At 40.2% G+C, this 17,192-nt stretch overlaps 3 protein-coding genes across 3 annotated transcripts; all 3 read left to right on the top strand.

Annotated features, from left to right (window-relative positions):
* The first annotated feature begins 330 nt into the window (after positions 1–330).
* bglap (bone gamma-carboxyglutamate (gla) protein) lies at positions 331–2,025 on the top strand. The gene is made up of 4 exons (XM_069701074.1): positions 331–804; positions 1,010–1,057; positions 1,400–1,484; positions 1,675–2,025. The coding sequence occupies exons 1-4, from the start codon at positions 747–749 to the stop codon at positions 1,775–1,777; spliced, it is 294 nt and encodes a 97-aa protein (XP_069557175.1). The 5' UTR covers positions 331–746; the 3' UTR covers positions 1,778–2,025.
* Positions 2,026–5,044: 3,019 nt separating this feature from the next.
* On the top strand, positions 5,045–7,049 carry LOC138622448 (pleckstrin homology domain-containing family F member 1-like). Its single transcript, XM_069701261.1, has 2 exons — positions 5,045–5,288; positions 6,025–7,049. Exons 1-2 carry the CDS (start codon positions 5,045–5,047, stop codon positions 6,531–6,533), a joined length of 753 nt encoding a protein of 250 aa, XP_069557362.1. The 3' UTR covers positions 6,534–7,049.
* Positions 7,050–11,907: 4,858 nt separating this feature from the next.
* On the top strand, positions 11,908–17,123 carry wbp11 (WW domain binding protein 11). Its single transcript, XM_069701260.1, has 12 exons — positions 11,908–12,055; positions 12,601–12,687; positions 12,815–12,846; positions 12,955–13,048; positions 13,198–13,394; positions 13,809–13,942; positions 14,050–14,216; positions 14,321–14,557; positions 14,807–14,932; positions 15,036–15,317; positions 15,446–15,631; positions 15,864–17,123. Exons 2-12 carry the CDS (start codon positions 12,624–12,626, stop codon positions 16,547–16,549), a joined length of 2,205 nt encoding a protein of 734 aa, XP_069557361.1. The 5' UTR covers positions 11,908–12,055; positions 12,601–12,623; the 3' UTR covers positions 16,550–17,123.
* Positions 17,124–17,192: the final 69 nt, after the last annotated feature.

The following is a 17,192-nucleotide window of genomic DNA, read 5'->3' as shown; positions in this document are numbered from 1 at the left end:
ACAAACTTACCATTATAAAATGGAGAAGAAGAAAATATGATGCACATGCAAACAGAGATTCTCAACAAAAATCTGATTGGAATGTAAAATGACATGAAGTGCCAAATATTTTTCACTGGAAGACCCTGCAGTGGCTGATATATGTGGCTGAGTCGCCCACATTTGTGTGTGTGTGTGTGTGTGTGTGTGTGTGTGTGTGTGTGTGTGTGTGTGTGTGTGTGTGTGTGTGTGTGTGTGTGTGTGTGTGTGTGTGTGTGTGTGTGTGTGTGTGTGCGCGCGCTTGTGCTTGTGCTTGTGCTTGTACAGCTATCTTTCTGAAGACCTGTTTGAGATTTCGACCATCAGAGTGAGGACATTTTGGGAAAGGGAAGACATTTAAACTGGTTCTCACTTTGCCACACACCTTTGAACTTTATTTCAGGGTCAAGGTTAGAAGTAGGTCTAGGCACTTACTTGTAATGGTTAAAGTTAGGGTAAGTAGTAAGTCCTTCTTCCAAACATATATATTTTAAAAAAAAATCTTTTTGCATACATGATTTTTGCGGAGGTGTGTATTTCTGCAGCCGAGTGGGTGTGTGATACATGATTCCCTGACCAATCCACAATGAGGGCCGCATCTATAAACCGACTGCGTATTTATGTATATATTTGCAAGAGAAAGAACGGTAGAGAGCGAGAAGCGAGAGATAGAGCTGCTGAAGTTTGATTTGTTGCCTGATACAGACGGTGAAGAAGGAAGCTAGAAGATGAAGACTTTGATCATCCTGGTTCTCTGCTCCCTGGCTGTCCTCTGTGTGGCCTCAGGTAAGAACCATACATTTTCCTCATAAAGCATATAACAGTATGATATTATTTTTTAACTTCCAAGTCTAAACAAAGAAGGAAAAAAAAATTGGCCAACTGGTAGAAATTACTTTTTATAGTGACACTTCCAGGATTACGAATCAAAAAATTACAAATTCAATAAAATGTATAATTATTCATGTTTTTTCCCCCTCATATTTGACAGATGCCGCCACTGGACCCCTGCCTGCCGGTGACATCAATGCTCAGGAGGGTAGGAACACAATTCAGCAATATAATTTAATCAATTCATCTACTCAGCCACAGTTTATGAAATATTAGAAAATACTGACTTTGACCAGACGCTTTCATCAAATATTGAACTAATGATTACTTTAACATTTTGTTTATCTGTAGTCTGACTTGTTATATGACTTTTGTGTAATTATAAACATAGATTTGATTCTGTAATTATGCCTTTTTTCTTGGCAGCTCTTGATTTTTTCTGAGTTGCTCTTTATAATTTGAAGTTTTTGCAAGAACAGACTGACATCTTGTTGAATATATAAAATGTCTTCTATAAGGCAAAGTGATGTTTAATGTGCATGATGTGCAGGGCTGTTTGTGGAGAGGGATCAGGCCGCCACAGTGGTGAGACAGAAGAGAGCTTCTGGACAGTTATCTTTGACTCAGCTGGAGAGGTATTTCACTCCTCTTCTACTCTCATCATCTTTAAGAAGCAGTATGCACTCATATGCTGGAATCAAATCAAATTATATAATTATTTTTTATATATATATATATATATATATTTTTTTTTACATATCATCTGAAATGTCATGAATAACAATCTTTGTGTTGCCTCTGTGTGGTTGTTCCCGTCTCCTTCAGCCTGAGAGAAGTTTGTGAGGCCAACTTCGACTGTGAGAACATGATGGACACAGAGGGCATCATCGCTGCCTACACAGCCTACTACGGACCAATCCCCTATTAGAGGCCAAAACACAGCAACCGATTGCTCATCAAAACTGTCTGTTTTCAAAATTTGCATAATCACTTTTGTGCTCAACTTTTTCTTTGCTGCTGAGCAAAATGTCCAAAACTGTGCCAGATGGGTGAGAGCGGAATACAGATAATATTGGCATGTGAATTTATTTTCTTCCCTGCATAGATCTGTAAAATTGTCTCAATAATTCTGTCATTTCTCTCCGCCTGTAGATTAGTGTGATGAGATTAAATGTAGACGAGTCAAACTCTTCTGCTGTGTGCTCTTTTCTAAGAATCCATGACGACTGCTTTGACATGTTTTAGCCACTAGATGTCCCTGTTGAACACGAGTGTGTCCTGTTAAAACTGTTCGGATAATGAGCCTTTAAAGTTCACCACCCACTTCTGCTTTTGCCAACATCCACATATACAGACTTCCATTTCATTGAGGCTTGCTGGGTTGAGAATGCCACTGTCTCAGTTTTATATCTGTGAGCCATGACTCTCAGTGAATGAGTAAATCAAATATTTCTTTAGTAATCCCATTCTACATAGGTTTAAAAAAATAAAAAATAAACTTTAAATATGATAATGATGCTTTGTTCACATATTGATACAAAAATGCCAAAGTTGAAGAAAAAATAAACTAGACTTGTACAGTTTTTACTGTCAAATCTCCAAACCTTCCATTTTTGAAGTAAAAACATTTACTCTGAAATACTGGAAAAATTAAAGTATGATCCAATTTGCCTTGTTTCACAAGATAGAGACGAAGTTGCATCAATACTGAACAACCATTCAGTTTATCATCTGCATATTAGAATATATTTGAGTTTTGCTGAGCCATTTCATGGAAAACAAATTGCCTTAAATCTGTTTGCACTTTATAAGAACTGGGACTAACTTCAGCAACAAAGTGAGAACCCCATTTCTAAACTAAGGTCTGTGTCTTCTAGATAAGTTGCATATAACATTTTGTACTTTTAACTGTCACATTTGTCTGACCTGCACACAAAAAAATTCTAAATGCTGATTTTATGAAAGCTGGTAAACCCCTCTATGTTTTTGTTCGCTTGTATGTCGAAGTCCATTATATAAGACATAAAGCAGGTTCAGAAAGAGACTGCTAAATTACAATAATGTGTATTCTGTAAATACAAAAGGAAATTATCTTGCAGGTCCTCTGACACTTCATGCAGTCTGCATCCTGTTCCTGTTGCTTTGCTTTAGTGACGATGTGTGCCTACTGGAGTATGTCGACAAACAAGTCTAATGTGTAAGCAGGCAGATGCAACTTTATTGTCAATCTATCTTCTACTTGTCAAGTTTTTGTTGTTGTTTTGTTGTTGTATAGAGCTAGAGCTAGACGCTAGTTAGCTTACCTTAGCACAAAGACTGGAAACAGCCAGCTCAATCCAAAAGTCACAAAATCTGGGACCATTTTCTGTCTTGTTTGTTTAATCTGAACAACAATCAAAGAGTAAAAACAGCAGTTGCAGATTTTTTTTTTTTTTTGTGGTTGCGTGCCCGACTAGTGCAAATAGTCTTCTTATCTAACTCTGAACTTGAGAATAAAAGGGTGGAAATTTCCTAAAATGTTAAACTACTCCTTTAAATTTTCTGATACTAGTTTTAAAAATGGTTTAAAAAAAACACTTTATTTCATAGATCCCTTGTAATGTTTTATCTTAACAAACTGGACAAGCTTTGGGCTATAATGACTGCAGACGTCAATCCTCTGGACTTTACAGACAATTTCAAATGTTGTTTCTTATTGAAGGGAACGAAATGCAGAAACGCTCCTTTGGAGTTCCCCTTTAATTTTACCAGGTGTGTCTTTGTACAATGACTGTTGCGAGAACATTGTGTTTGACTGGAAACATTTAAATAGGTTATTAATAAACCTGCATGTGAGGTGGCCTCTAACGAACATGCTATGAGTGCCAACACTATTTGGCAGCATAAAACACTCTTACGCATGTTTGGCTCATCTGAGGCGGCAAGCTGAGATTCTCAGCAGTCTCACGTAACATGTCTGGTTTTTGAAACATTAACTCTTTCTTTTCTTTGGCATTGTTTTTGATTTTTTTAAAACAGGGGATGAAACAGGGATGAAATTTTAAACACACACACACACACACACACACACACACACACACACACACACACACACACACACACACACACTCTATAGTTACATTATACTAACAAATTGTGGCCTTAAAATGTAATTTATAGCAGCAAACAATTTAAGGAGCTGCAAAATTTTTGTTTTGCCTTTTCAGTCACTTAGACTGAGATATATCTCTCACAGTATACTCTGTGAAGATTTTAATGGCCCCTTACATTGTAGCTAGTTTTACCAACACCTTCATATTTTTGTTTTTTTATTTAAATATTCCAACCGCTATCTGATGGATTGCCATCAAATTTTGTATGCACATTAATTTTTTTCAGATGATGAATTGGAATAACTGATAAGCATCTGACCATCAGGTCAAAATTTCAATTTGTCCATTTGTGTTTCATCTATATTCGAATGCTTGCAAATCTGCAATGTTTCCATCAGTAGTAAGAACAGTAGCAGCAAAGAAAGAAGGATTTAATTCATTGCAAAAGTGATGCATTCAAAATTATTGCTGATGTAAAACAACAGAAGTGTTTTCAACAAAATCCACTTAAAGTTTCAGAATGGAAAGTACTAATGATACAAAGCAGCAGTGTTATGTAATCATTGGATCATTGATGGAATTAAATGATCATTTCAATGTTGTATGATTGAGTATGTGCCAAATTATATTATTTGTACATACAAATTAAACTAGCAATTAAACTGCAAAAAAAGGTAGGCTATTTATTAGATTAATGGAGCAAAATTTTATATTAAAAAAAAAAGGTATCAAATTTGTCTTTAAAAACGTTTTAGGTATGGTGCAGTGGAAGTAGAAGGTAGTAAAACTATACTACTACTTTATACTAAAAAGTTTTGTCAAAACTGTCAATGAAGTTGTACTGAAAAAAAAGTACCGTAAAATGATGCTTACGTGAAAATAATTTCCACCTCTTGTGTCTTAGATTTTGCTGTGAATTTAAACCAACTTTTATCTTTAAAAATGTTAAATGAAGACATGCCGCCTCAATAAATTGTGCCTGGCACCTCCCCCACTTTTTTGTTTGTTGTACAACACGTTTGCCTTTGACAGAAACTTGGAAAGCCCCGTTGTGTCACCGAGGCTCTTTAAAAGGATGCTGCTCCGGCTATGTTCACGCCACGATGGATCAGCTAACATTTGAGAGGGAGAATCATGAGCGTATTCAGGCAGTGGAGAACTCATTTGGACCGTCGGGGAAGTCCTTGTCCAAGCCGGGTCGATTTCTGATAGGCGAGGGTCGTTTGATGAAGCGGTGTCGTAAGAAGTGGAAGCCAAAAGCGTTCTTCCTCTTCAATGATATCCTGATGTACGGGAGCGCCATCCTGGACCGACGCTGGTACCAAAAACAGAAAATCATCCCTTTAGGTGAGAGACTCATCTACTTTTCCTGTGGCTAACATGAACACTCAATCAGACAGAAAAGTGTGCATTTAAAGAGAGAGGTGAAGATCAAATTGTTTACTTTCAACATGCTTTAACACTGAAAGACAAACATGCAACGAACCAAACAAACTGAAGAAGAAAGTTTACTTTGAAGGGGCAAATAATTTCACTGTTCAAAAGAAAGAAAAATAGGAAGATGGCAGCCACAGTGAGTATGTGCTAATCCCCCCCCAAAAAAAAAAATTTAGGGGAACATACTCGGCATCATGCCAAGAAGATAGTTTTGATTCAATGTGTCAAGAATTTGAGATGTCAGCGGAGGCAATGCAACACAGGTGAATTTTATTAATGCTGCACAGAGAATAAAATACAAATATCCTCAGACTACTGAAAAGTGAAGCTCTGTAAAATATTCTGAATAACCATGACAGGGTTTCTGGAAATGCCAGTTGCTTTTGCATTTGTTAAATGCAACTTTTTAAATGCTGCATTCGCCTCTATTGTAGTGGTGCGCTGTGGTAGTTCCACAGGGGAATATATTGGAATGATTTGTTTGGATAAATGTCACACAGGACATGTCAGTACATATGTTGATTTATGATTCACATGAGTTGACCACCTCCTCCAGTGTTGAATATAACTGCTTTCAGCTTTATTTATGCAGAAATGGGAAATTTTGAAAAGTGTTATCAACATGTCATCTTCACTGTTGTTTCAGAGGACATCCAGGTGGAGGACATGGAGGACGGTATGGGAGCCAACCACCAGTGGCTGATACGGACACCAAGCAAGTCCTTTTTTGTGTCCTCCCTTTCACTTGAGGAGAAGCAGACCTGGATCAAGCACATCAAAGGATGCCGCTCCAGCCTGCTGCACGGGGGCGGCTGCCAACCAGGCACCACGTTTGCTGTTTCCTGGATTCCCGATCAAGCAGCCGAGAAATGCATGCGCTGCTTCAGCAACTTCACAGCGACCAAACGTCGACACCACTGCAGAAAGTGCGGCTTTTTGGTCTGCAATTTGTGCTCCAAGAAGCGAGAGGTGATAGGTCATATCCATCCCACTAAACAGTTGAGGATCTGCAATCTCTGCCACACAATAAAGACGAGGGGAGACCGTACTGGAAAAGATTGCAGTGATGAAGAAGAGCAGGAGGGGATGCAGACCAACAGACACAGCTGCTGGTTGGACTCCGAAAGGGGTTCCTGGGGACATATGTTCACCTAAACGCGTATACTGACCATAAAAATGTATTATAACTAAGGGCCTTAGACTTTTGACCAGATCATCACCAAAGAAAATTATGTTTTATTTGTACATATTTGTTGTTATTTCATCATTCTCCACTTTGTACACTGAACTTGGTTGATGGAAACATTTTCTGTGAAGTAACAAAGCATATTTGTCTTCTTGTGTGATTTGAATCAAATCTGCATGTTTCAACGACTGTTTACGAGTAAATGCAGGTAATGAGTCTCTCGGCTGTGATGGTTTGAGCATTGAGAGCGTTGAGAGTCATACTGGAGGCACCAATCTCGCTTTTTCTGCCATGATTCTATTACATACATTTCTCCTCTCTTGTATATGTCGCCAATGAGGCAAATCTTCTCCATTTTCATTAGATTGATGTTTAATGAACAGTGGCAGTTTCATAATGTCAGCAGGTCATGTGGAATGGTTTCCACACAGTATATGAAAACGAATAAGTGCAGAATGTATTACAATAAACATATTTGTAGAGTGTTTGTGCATAAGCTCTTTTTAGGAGTAGTAGTCCACAGAGACCAGAACTCAGCAAATACAGTAGTGATGTTTTATTTTTAAGGCACGACAGTAAAATGAGTAGGATTTTGGAATAGCTGCCGTTTAATGGGGATTTAATTATAAATTTATGTAGTTAAAAAAAAAAAAATTCTACTAAGAACATTACAGTCCATCAAATATGTACATGTACAATATGTAAGTACAGTCAGTCACATTCATATTAAAACCAATTATTTCTGCGGAAATGTGGGAGTTAAATTGCTTTTATCTGTGTGTGTGTGTGTGTGTGTGTGTGTGTGTGTGTGTGTGTGTGTGTGTGTGTGTGTGTGTGTGTGTGTGTGTGTGTGTGTGTGTGTGTGTGTGTGTGTGTGTGTGTGTGTGTGTGTGTGTGTGTGTGTGTGTGTGTGAGAAAGGCTAAGTGATTATGTGACAATTCTCCATGACAAACTGTGTCAGTGATTTAGGTATTTTCTGTTTGGGATAGCTTTTGTCAGTAATAGATAGATAGATAGATAGATAGATAGATAGATAGATAGATAGATAGATAGATAGATAGATAGATAGATAGATAGATAGATAGGGATGGATTGATGGATGGATGGATGGATGGATGGATGGATGGATGGATGGATGGATGGATGGATGGATGGATGGATAGGTAGGTAGGTAGGTAGGTAGGTAGGTAGGTAGGTAGGTAGGTAGGTAGGTAGGTAGGTAGGTAGGTAGGTAGGTAGGTAGGTAGGTAGGTAGGTAGGTAGGTAGGTAGGTAGGTAGGTAGGTAGGTAGGTAGGTAGGTAGGTAGGTAGGTAGGTAGGTACTTTATTAATCCCTCGGAGGGAAATTCTTGTGTTACAGCAGCATAAGAAATGTACATTCTATACAATAAAATAAGTTAAATAATAATAAATAAACTAAACAAAACAAAACAAAACCTAAACAACAGTGCAATGAATTAGAATAAAACAACATACAAAACAGCAGTGCAAGGGAGTTATTGTTGTGTAATGGATTTGGCCAGAGGTGAGTTATTGTACAGACTTATTGCGGTCGGCAGGAATGATCTCCTGCATCAGGAATGATCTCCTGTATCTGTCCTTGTGACAGCGGAGCTGGAGGAGTCTTTTGGAGAAAATGCTCCGCTGTCCCTGCAGCAGGTGGTGGAGAGGGTGGTCAGGATTATCCAATATGGACAATAGTTTGTTCAGCGTCCTCCTCTCCACCACCTTTTCCAGGCTATCCAGTTTGCAGCCAATGATGGAGCCGGCCTTCTTAACCAGTTTGTTAAGTCTGTTGGTGTCTCCGGCTCCAATGCTGCTCCCCCAGCAGACCACAGCGAAGTACAAAGCACTGGCCACAACAGATGGTAGAACATCTCCAACATCTCGCTGCACACATTGAAGGATTGAAGTTTCCTCAAGAAAAAGAGTCGACTCATCACCTTCTTGTAGACAGCGTTGATGTTGGTCTTCCAATTCAGTCTGTTGTTGATGGACACACCCAGGTACTTGTACTCCTCAACCACGTCCTCCTCCTCTCCCAGAACTCTCAGCGGTTTTGGAGCCGTCATCTTCCTCCTGAAGTCGACCACCATCTCTCTGGTCTTAGCCGCGTTCAGGAGCAGGTGAAGATTTCACCAGCGAGGGCCAAGAGGTGGGCCAAGACCAGCCTCTCCAGCACCTTTATCACGAGATGTGAGGGCAACCTGTCGGTAGTCGTTGAGGCCATATGGAGTCGTCTTCTTAGGGACTGGAACCAGGCATGACGTCTTCCACAGCACAAGAAGGAAGTGTTGGTGGTTTACAGTAAAAATAAAATGCATGATCTTAAACATCCTTTAAATTTCAACCACCTTCAATCACTGCTTGTGTTTCTAACTTACTGGCGGAGGGAAACACATGAATGAAAAATTCTCCAAAGTTATAGTTTAATTGTGCTGTGGAAACAAATGTTTACAGAAAAACATCCTGTCTAAAAATAGTTGAATCATTTCTTTGAATATGGTGTCTAACCTGTTGGTTTTCTCCCCACACGGAACAAGGAAATGTGTCATATTTCCCTACAAAAAGACGTTAAAACAGACAATGTATTGTTCATTGATCAGATTACTAATCTTACGTAAAATGTACCAGGATTGTTATCATTTGGTTTCTTTAAAAAGTTAGCCAATGATGTCTTTGAACTACTATTTAGGATTACTATTTCAGAACAACTGTTTGTTGTTCTTGACGGACTTAAGCACTGTCAGTGATGATGACAATTATAAATGTGATAAAAAAATGTACGAGACACTTATTAATAATGAATGACAATACTCTGCTAACTATTAATTCCATTCAATAGATTTAGATTTCTAGTTTTGACTTTATTGATCCCACAGTGGGGAAATTCGGTCGTCACAGCAGCATAGAAAGAACAAAAACACAATATGTTGTGTGCACACAATATGAAAAAGAGCAATGAATGAATACACACACACAGACTATATACACAAAACAACCAAATAAGATAAATAAAAATAAACATAATAATCGCCTTAAGTCACTAAAAGCTAAAAACAAACTCAAGAAAACATATATGAATGGCAAAATTTAATGTTTTGTTGTCTGCATCTGCATCTTAGATCCATTTATTTAGTCGGGACAGACAGTCCTGATGCACATGAACCAAACAAATTTATGCATAACCTTACTTTGAGTTTAGCGTCGCCAGCATCCACACTGGACAAAGGGATTTGAGTAAATAGAGTGCAAGACACACTTCTTCTTTTTTTTTTACATGCACCTGGTACACTAATCTAATGGGTTTCATTTGCACTTATCACGTCTGCTGGCGGATTCTGCAGATGGTCTCTCCAGTTCAGAAAATAAAGCACTTTTAACAATCTAAATGGCGACATCTGTTGGTAAAAGTTTGGTAATGCACCGAATATTGGGCCCTAAAAAAATAAGTATTAATGCGCTGTTGTCTTCTAGGACTGATACCTTTTAAACAGAATCTGTGCTCTGAATTTAGGGAGTTTGGGATGTTCCATTTAAAAACAAACGGGGCATCTGCTGCCCTATTTGGTTGTTATCCACTTGAAGGATAAGTTTAAGAGCAGTAAAATTGAAAGCACAGAAAATATCCTGCTTGTCCTATTTAATGGCAATTAAGACTAACGGTACTGTCCCTACAGCTCTGAGTGAGCTGGAGTTATTTTGAATGTTGGCCTGGCCTGCATAAATGGAAACCTCTAGAAGGAGCAAGGAAATGAAATCAAATAAAAAATAAAGACAGACTTCTAACAGACATTAAAAAAAAATATACATGGGTTAATTTGACTGAGGATGCAGAAGCCGTTGTCCATATGGACTCAGTGGGATAAAACCTTTGGCTCCAACAGATGACATGTGACTGAGAGCTGTATCCCAAACATCCATCTGTAGCCTCTGCCCTCCAGCTTCCTCCACCTGCAGATTCTGGCAGACAGCTTGGACCAAAATCTCCACGCACCTGCGAGCTGCAGCTGCCATCTCCACCTGCAGATTTTGGCATACAGCTATTGCCCAAATCTCTACCTATAGCCTGTCCCTGTAACCTTCACTGACATCTCAACGTGAAAATCTTAACAGATAGCTGTGTCCTGTACATCCACCTATACAGACTCGACCTGTAAACCACAAATATGCCAGCTTTTAAATTTAAACTGATTTTTATTTTATTTTAGAAATAATCAAGTCTAATTAGATGTCAAATGAATGCATATCTCTTCCTCTTTGTTCAGGGCTAGGTCAAGGCAGCCATTTCCAGCATCTTCACCTTGAACGATTGTTATCTGCTTCCTCCTTGCTTTGTTCTTCCTCCATGACCTTTGGCCTCTCTATGGGAGGAAAGAGAAAAGAGCACTCCTTTGACCGAATCAATAAAGTTTTGACCTTCATTATTCTCTTCTCAGTAAATTTATTAAATCAGTCTAGCTGAAGACACTTTGACGTTTTGTCATTTGAATGAAGAATGTTTGTGAAAGCATGTAGTCGTATTCATCCTCATAGATACTATCTTTGTGGAGAACTATGCTGTCTGTGCTTTGTTTCTTAGTCATGAAAAGTATCTGTACATTTTCTGAACTATTGAAAGAAAAGACAAGACTGTACTGTTTTTGATAATCAAAACACTTAAAGACGCCATGAAATGAAACTGACTTGACACCAAATGCAACACATTTGTTTATAAAACGATGAAAGTGATGAGGACGATGACAATTCTTCTTGATGCTGCGTTATATGTGTCAAGAAAAGTCAGCCCCTTTTTCCTTCTTATTATTCAGAGAATAAATGCTCATGTTCTCTTAACCTCATATAATACAACCTCATACTTTTACCCAGGCCTACTTTTTCTTTTAGGAAATGACTGGCTTTTTGTCTGCGTTGCTGCACTGGCTGACCTGAGCCAAGAAACGACATTCATAGATGCAAGTGTTACGTAAGGATGGGGCAGTATGAGGACACTTTAATTTTCAGACTATTTACATAGTAAAAATGTAAATGTAGATAAAGATTTGTCTTGGGGGCCCTAAATCAATATACTATAAATTTCATGAATTTCATGAAAAGAAAGGGATTCACCGTATCGTCATTTTAATTTTTTTTTAATTTTTTTTTAGGGATTACATGGGAACATTTTTATTTGCAATTTACTGTACTGGTTTATGATAATATCCGATTTTTTTTTATTATTATTTTTTTCCCTCTCCCTGTGTAATCTAATATTTAGGTTATCGTAAATGTTCCTGTTTAATCGCCTTCCCTTGTGGCTTGTTTTGATGACGTCATTGTCGCTCTTTTCCGCTCTTGCTCGCGGCAGTAAACATGGCGAGCGGCTAACGCAGTGAGCGATCAGTCCTGAAAGCTTTGGATTTTTTTTTTTTTTCGGTTGCACACTTTGCTTTTGGTTCGCCGGAGGGTTCCTGCGCTTTATATATACATACATAATTTTCTGAATAAGAGGTAAAGTCCCATTTTGCCACCCTTTTTTTTTTGCTTGCTTGTCGGCGCTAACGTGGGCCTCGCTACAAGGGCGAGCTAACGTTAGCAGCTAACTCGCCGAACAAATCCTGCTGGATTTAATCCAGATATTTATTTATCTCGGGGGAGTTCGTTGGCTTTAAAGTGTTTTCTATAGCTCTTTCAAACATCTGTAGCGTTTCATTGCGCTATATATCCAACACAGAAGAGCCACCTCAAACGTCCATTGACTTGTTTGTGAATTTCAAATGTAAGATAGAAAATATATTTGTATTTAATTTGTATATAATATGTAGATATATATATATACTGTATATACTGTGCATTTTATATTTATATTTTTTTTACTGCTATTTTATTGCTTTTCTATTATTTCTATGATTATCTTATTGCTTCTGTGTGCTGCTGCAGCGAACAAATGTCCCCTCGGGGATTAATAAAGTAAATACCTAAAATATGCACAGATTTCCTGAATGGATTGTTGATTTCATTTCACATGTCTCTGTTGGACATTTGACACTTGGTAGGGTGAAGGAGACGTGCTGCAACAATGGGACGACGTTCAACCTCCTCCACCAAGAGTGGGAAGTTCATGAACCCCACCGACCAGGCCAGTAAGTACCGACCCCCCCCAAAAAATACACCTGGACACCAACCTGCTGGACACCACGCGAAGAAATATCAATCTTTAGTTGTCACAAGTAAGATCAATAACTAGCGTGTGCTTTCCCCTCTTTACAGGAAAGGAGGCCAGGAAAAGGGAGTTAAAAAAGGTAATTTGAGATCTTAAAACTAAAGATTCACTTGTCATTTACCCTTAATAGGTAATAATGTGATTGTTTTACTGACAGTCTCCTTTATTTGTGTTTAACTTCCCATAGAACAAGAAGCAGAGAATGATGGTGAGAGCGGCGGTGCTGAAGATGAAGGACCCCCGACAGATCATCAGAGACATGGAGAAGCTGGATGAGATGGGTTAGTGGTCAGGTTTTGTGCAGTTTACATGTTTGCCATCATTTTCAACCGTAATGAACAAAAATCCATAATTTTCCAAATTTCAATTAAACTTTGCGGCTTTTTCTACAAGAAAAAAAAAAAAAGAGTAATATTGTTTTTTTGAACAGAGTTCAACCCAGTTCAGCAACCCCTACTGAATGAGAAGGTGTTGAGGGACAAGAGGAAGAAGCTACGAGAGACTTTTGAACGCATCGTCCGCCTGTATGAGAGAGAGAATCCTGACACCTACAAAGAGCTGCGCAAACTGGAATTGGACTACGAGACCAAACGAGGGCAGCTGGCTCTTTATTTCGACTCAGTCAAGGTGGGTTTGTGTGGAGTGTTTGGATCCCACGTATTCTTTACTTCCTATATTTCAACTCACGGTTCTGTGTTTAAATGAGAGGTATGTAGTATGCACATTTTTATAAAAGCTTCTTTTTTTTTTTTTTTACCCCTGGTAGAACTGAGATGCAGTCTATCAAAATTAATTTGGTTCCTTATATAAACCTTTGTAGCAGTGAATTTAATTTTAATCCAAAGTTTTTGGATTAATCTTGACCCACTGAAGTTGAAACATGGTCAGATAATGAGTTAGTGGGAAGCACCAGATTGTTTGTGTCTTCTGTTTAATTTGAAATCTGTACACTGTGTGTTGAGCTTCAGCACCTAATATATTTTAGTTATTTTTGTAGTCTCTCTGTTTACTCTTATGTGTGGTGTGTGTCTTCTATTTCAGAATGCAGAGTCAGTGGAGGTTGACAGTATCCCTCTCCCAGATATGCCTCACGCCCCATCCAATATCCACATCCAGGACATCCCATTACCAGGAGCTCAGCCTCCCTCCATTTTAAAAAAGGGCTCCTCTTTTGGGTAGGCACCTTTATATATATCAAAGGTTTCTGCAGCTAAAGGCAGGTTATGATGCTGTGGCATATTATTGTGCCCCTGAGGTAATTCTGTTTTTATGTATTTCTTAGTAAAGGATCTCTGACATCATCCACTGGAGCGGTGTTGGCAACAGTGCCAGGTGTTCCACGCTTACCTCCAGGGAAGAAGCCCCCTGGTCCCCCACCTGGGCCCCCACCTCCACAGGTCCTGGCGCTGTATGGCATTCCCACGCGACGACCTTACGGCACAGACACCGGTAACGTGCAGACTGTTCACTTAACGACTATGTTTCCGAATGCTAATTTGCTTTATTTATTACAAAGGCTTTACGCATGTTTTTTTTTTTTTTTTCCTGAACAGAGCCTTCAGTTCCTGGTTTAGAAAAAGAATTGGCAATGGAATTGGGAAGAGATCGGGACAGTGGCAGTGAGAGCGACAGAGATCGGGATGATGTGGATGATGATGACAGCGACTCTGAGGAGGACAGTGAAGAAGAGAGGGACGACGTGGGAGATGGTGACCCGAGAATGCGTGTGGACAGGCAGGATGATGAGAGAGAAAGAGAGGACGATCGAGACAGAAATGAAAGACATGCCGGTTAGTGTTTCAGCATATGTTAGCAGAAATTCGACATTTAAAGATGCCTGAATTTCAAGTGCTGGTAGGTTTTATGGGTTTAGTTATAATGGAGCAAAATTACGTTGTCACAATAGTTTTAGAAAACCAGCCCAAATAATCATGTGTACTTTGGATTATCATGTGTTTTTCAGGTAGACATGTTGATACTCTTCAAAAGATGTACAAAGGTTTGTGTCCTTTCACTAATATATTCCTGTGCGTCTTCAGGTCGAAGTGTACGTTTCGCAGACATGCCAGCAGAGGCCCCCCGTGAAGGAAAAAGGAAGAAGAAGAGGATGGTGAAGAAGACCAAGGCCATTACCCCTCTGCAGGCTATGATGTTAAGGATGGCAGGTACTGTTGAGTTGTAGTATCACTGCTGCGCAGCTCATACACCTTATTTTCTCTTCTGTTTATGATGATGTTGTAATGCTGCTATTTATTCTTTTGTATTCAGGTCAGTCAGTACCTGAAGAGGAGGAAGAGGAAGAGGTAGAGGAAGAGTACACAGATGAATCAGACAACTCTGACATCGAGGACAGAGGACCGCCAGGGGACAACCAGCCCCACCTTATGCCCAATCAACGTCTGCCCCCTCCTGCTGGCGCTGTGGGACAGCAAGGTCCACCACATTTGCAAGGTCCACCAATGACCGGACCTCCACCACTGGGTCCACCCCCAGCTCCTCCAATGAGGCCTCCTGGTCCACCGTCTGGCCTGCCTCCCGGCCCCCCACCAGGTGAGTTACAACATTTATAAACTGGATATGACAATAATCCCCTGAATCTGTTTAAATGATGTGCTGCTTGCACTCATGTAAACACGTGCGCTATGCATCATTTAGACGATATATTCTGTTATGTTTAGGGGCTCCTCCATTCTTGAGACCTCCTGGTATGCCTGGAGGAATGAGGGGTCCAATGCCTCGTCTTCTGCCTCCCGGACCTCCACCGGGTCGACCGCCTGGTCCTCCACCAGGCCCCCCTCCTGGCCTCCCGCCAGGCCCCCCACCACGTGGACCTCCTCCCAGGCTTCCACCTCCAGCACCACCAGGTAGGCAGATGTGTGAACAGTGTGAAAGCACACATCTGTGTGTTATATGTGTATTATTTTCAATCAGAGGGTCAATGCTTGGTAAAAATGACATCATTCTTTCTCTCACATCTTTTCTGGAAAATGTTTATTTTAAATACCATTGCTGTTCAGCTGCAATAAAAACAAACTATGGCAGCAAAAAGTTACTTTACACATCATTAAAATCCATCTGTCTATTGCCTCCTTCCAGGTATCCCACCTCCTCCTCCAAGAGCAGGAGGTCCCTCGCGTCCAATGGCCCCACCACTCTCCCTCTTTCCTCCACCCCTCAACTCCAATGTGCTCAGTGCTCCTCCCAACATCGTACAGAGGCAAAAAGGCTCAGGATCCAACCAGGACGGTTTACAGAGCAACATGCCACCCCCTACCATGCCCATGCGACCGGGTGTCATGCAGATGCCCCCGCCCCCAGGGACAGCTGGTGCCGGCGCAGGCACAAATCCTGGCAGCAACCCCCCCGGCCACCACCATGCAGCCACCATCGAAAAACGCGCCAACATCACCTCCGTCGCAGCTGTTGGAGGCAGCCTGGCCGCCGGTGCGGGCTCCGGTGGGGCCACCATCTCTGCCAAACCTCAAATTATCAATCCCAAGGCGGAGGTCACCCGCTTTGTGCCCACAGCACTGAGGGTGCGTAGGGACAAGAGTGGACCGATGCCAGGGTCAGGGGCCGGGCACCTGGAGAAAGGAGGTGGTGTTGGAGGAAGGAGAGGAGAGGAAGGTGTGGGAGGAGGCCAGTGGCAGAAACAGCAGGCAGCAGCAGTTATGATGGGCTTTTCCCACCCATCCCAGATGGGCGCTGTGTCTCAGGCCAGCATGAAGACTAAAGACCAGATGTATGAAGCCTTTATGAGAGAGATGGAGGGACTCCTCTGACACTCATTAGGGTATTGGGAAAATGATGTGCAGCAGCTCTGACCAACAGCAGTGTACTAGTTATTTGTTTTCTGTGCAGAGTTATAGAGGGAGCTGTCATCGGGGCTTTCAGCTACATCAGTTCCTCTTTAGCAAACCAAGGAACGGCCGCTCCAGCCTTAGCATTGGTCTCAGCGGACTTATTATAATTTGATCTGGACTATTTGTTGTATCAAAGAAAATTGTAATTTGACTAGAATAATACATCTGAAGACATTTAGAATGGTTGTTGTTGTTGTTTTTTTTAACTAGGCAACATAAACCTATAAGAAAAACATTATGCTCTGCATAGAAGTGCTTTTTGTCCTTTAGTACATTGTTGGGTTTTTTTTTTGTTTTTTTTACCTTATAACTGTTTCCTTCAGCCAACGATTTGCCCCTTGTCCATAAAGAGCATTTTGTATGATTGTAAGACTGTTTATTTTATTGGTGTTCTCCTAAACATCGAAACAAAGGTGTTGAATGTTTGTCAACTACTGACAAAATACATGTCTGAAACTGTTCGATCTGCAGCTAAATAAATAGTTCAAAACCGTTTTAACTTCATTTTTCAATGTAATGTAATATAGCAGACAGCATAAGCATCACATAACAAAATAATTAT

This window comes from Brachyistius frenatus, unplaced genomic scaffold, assembly GCF_029030835.1.
Source record: "Brachyistius frenatus isolate BFR_SWC_R1_liver_20210118 unplaced genomic scaffold, ASM2903083v1 Contig_36, whole genome shotgun sequence".
Taxonomy (NCBI): Eukaryota; Metazoa; Chordata; class Actinopteri; family Embiotocidae; genus Brachyistius; species Brachyistius frenatus.
Note: the sequence above shows the minus strand (reverse complement) of the source record. Positions and strands in the feature narration are given on the sequence as shown.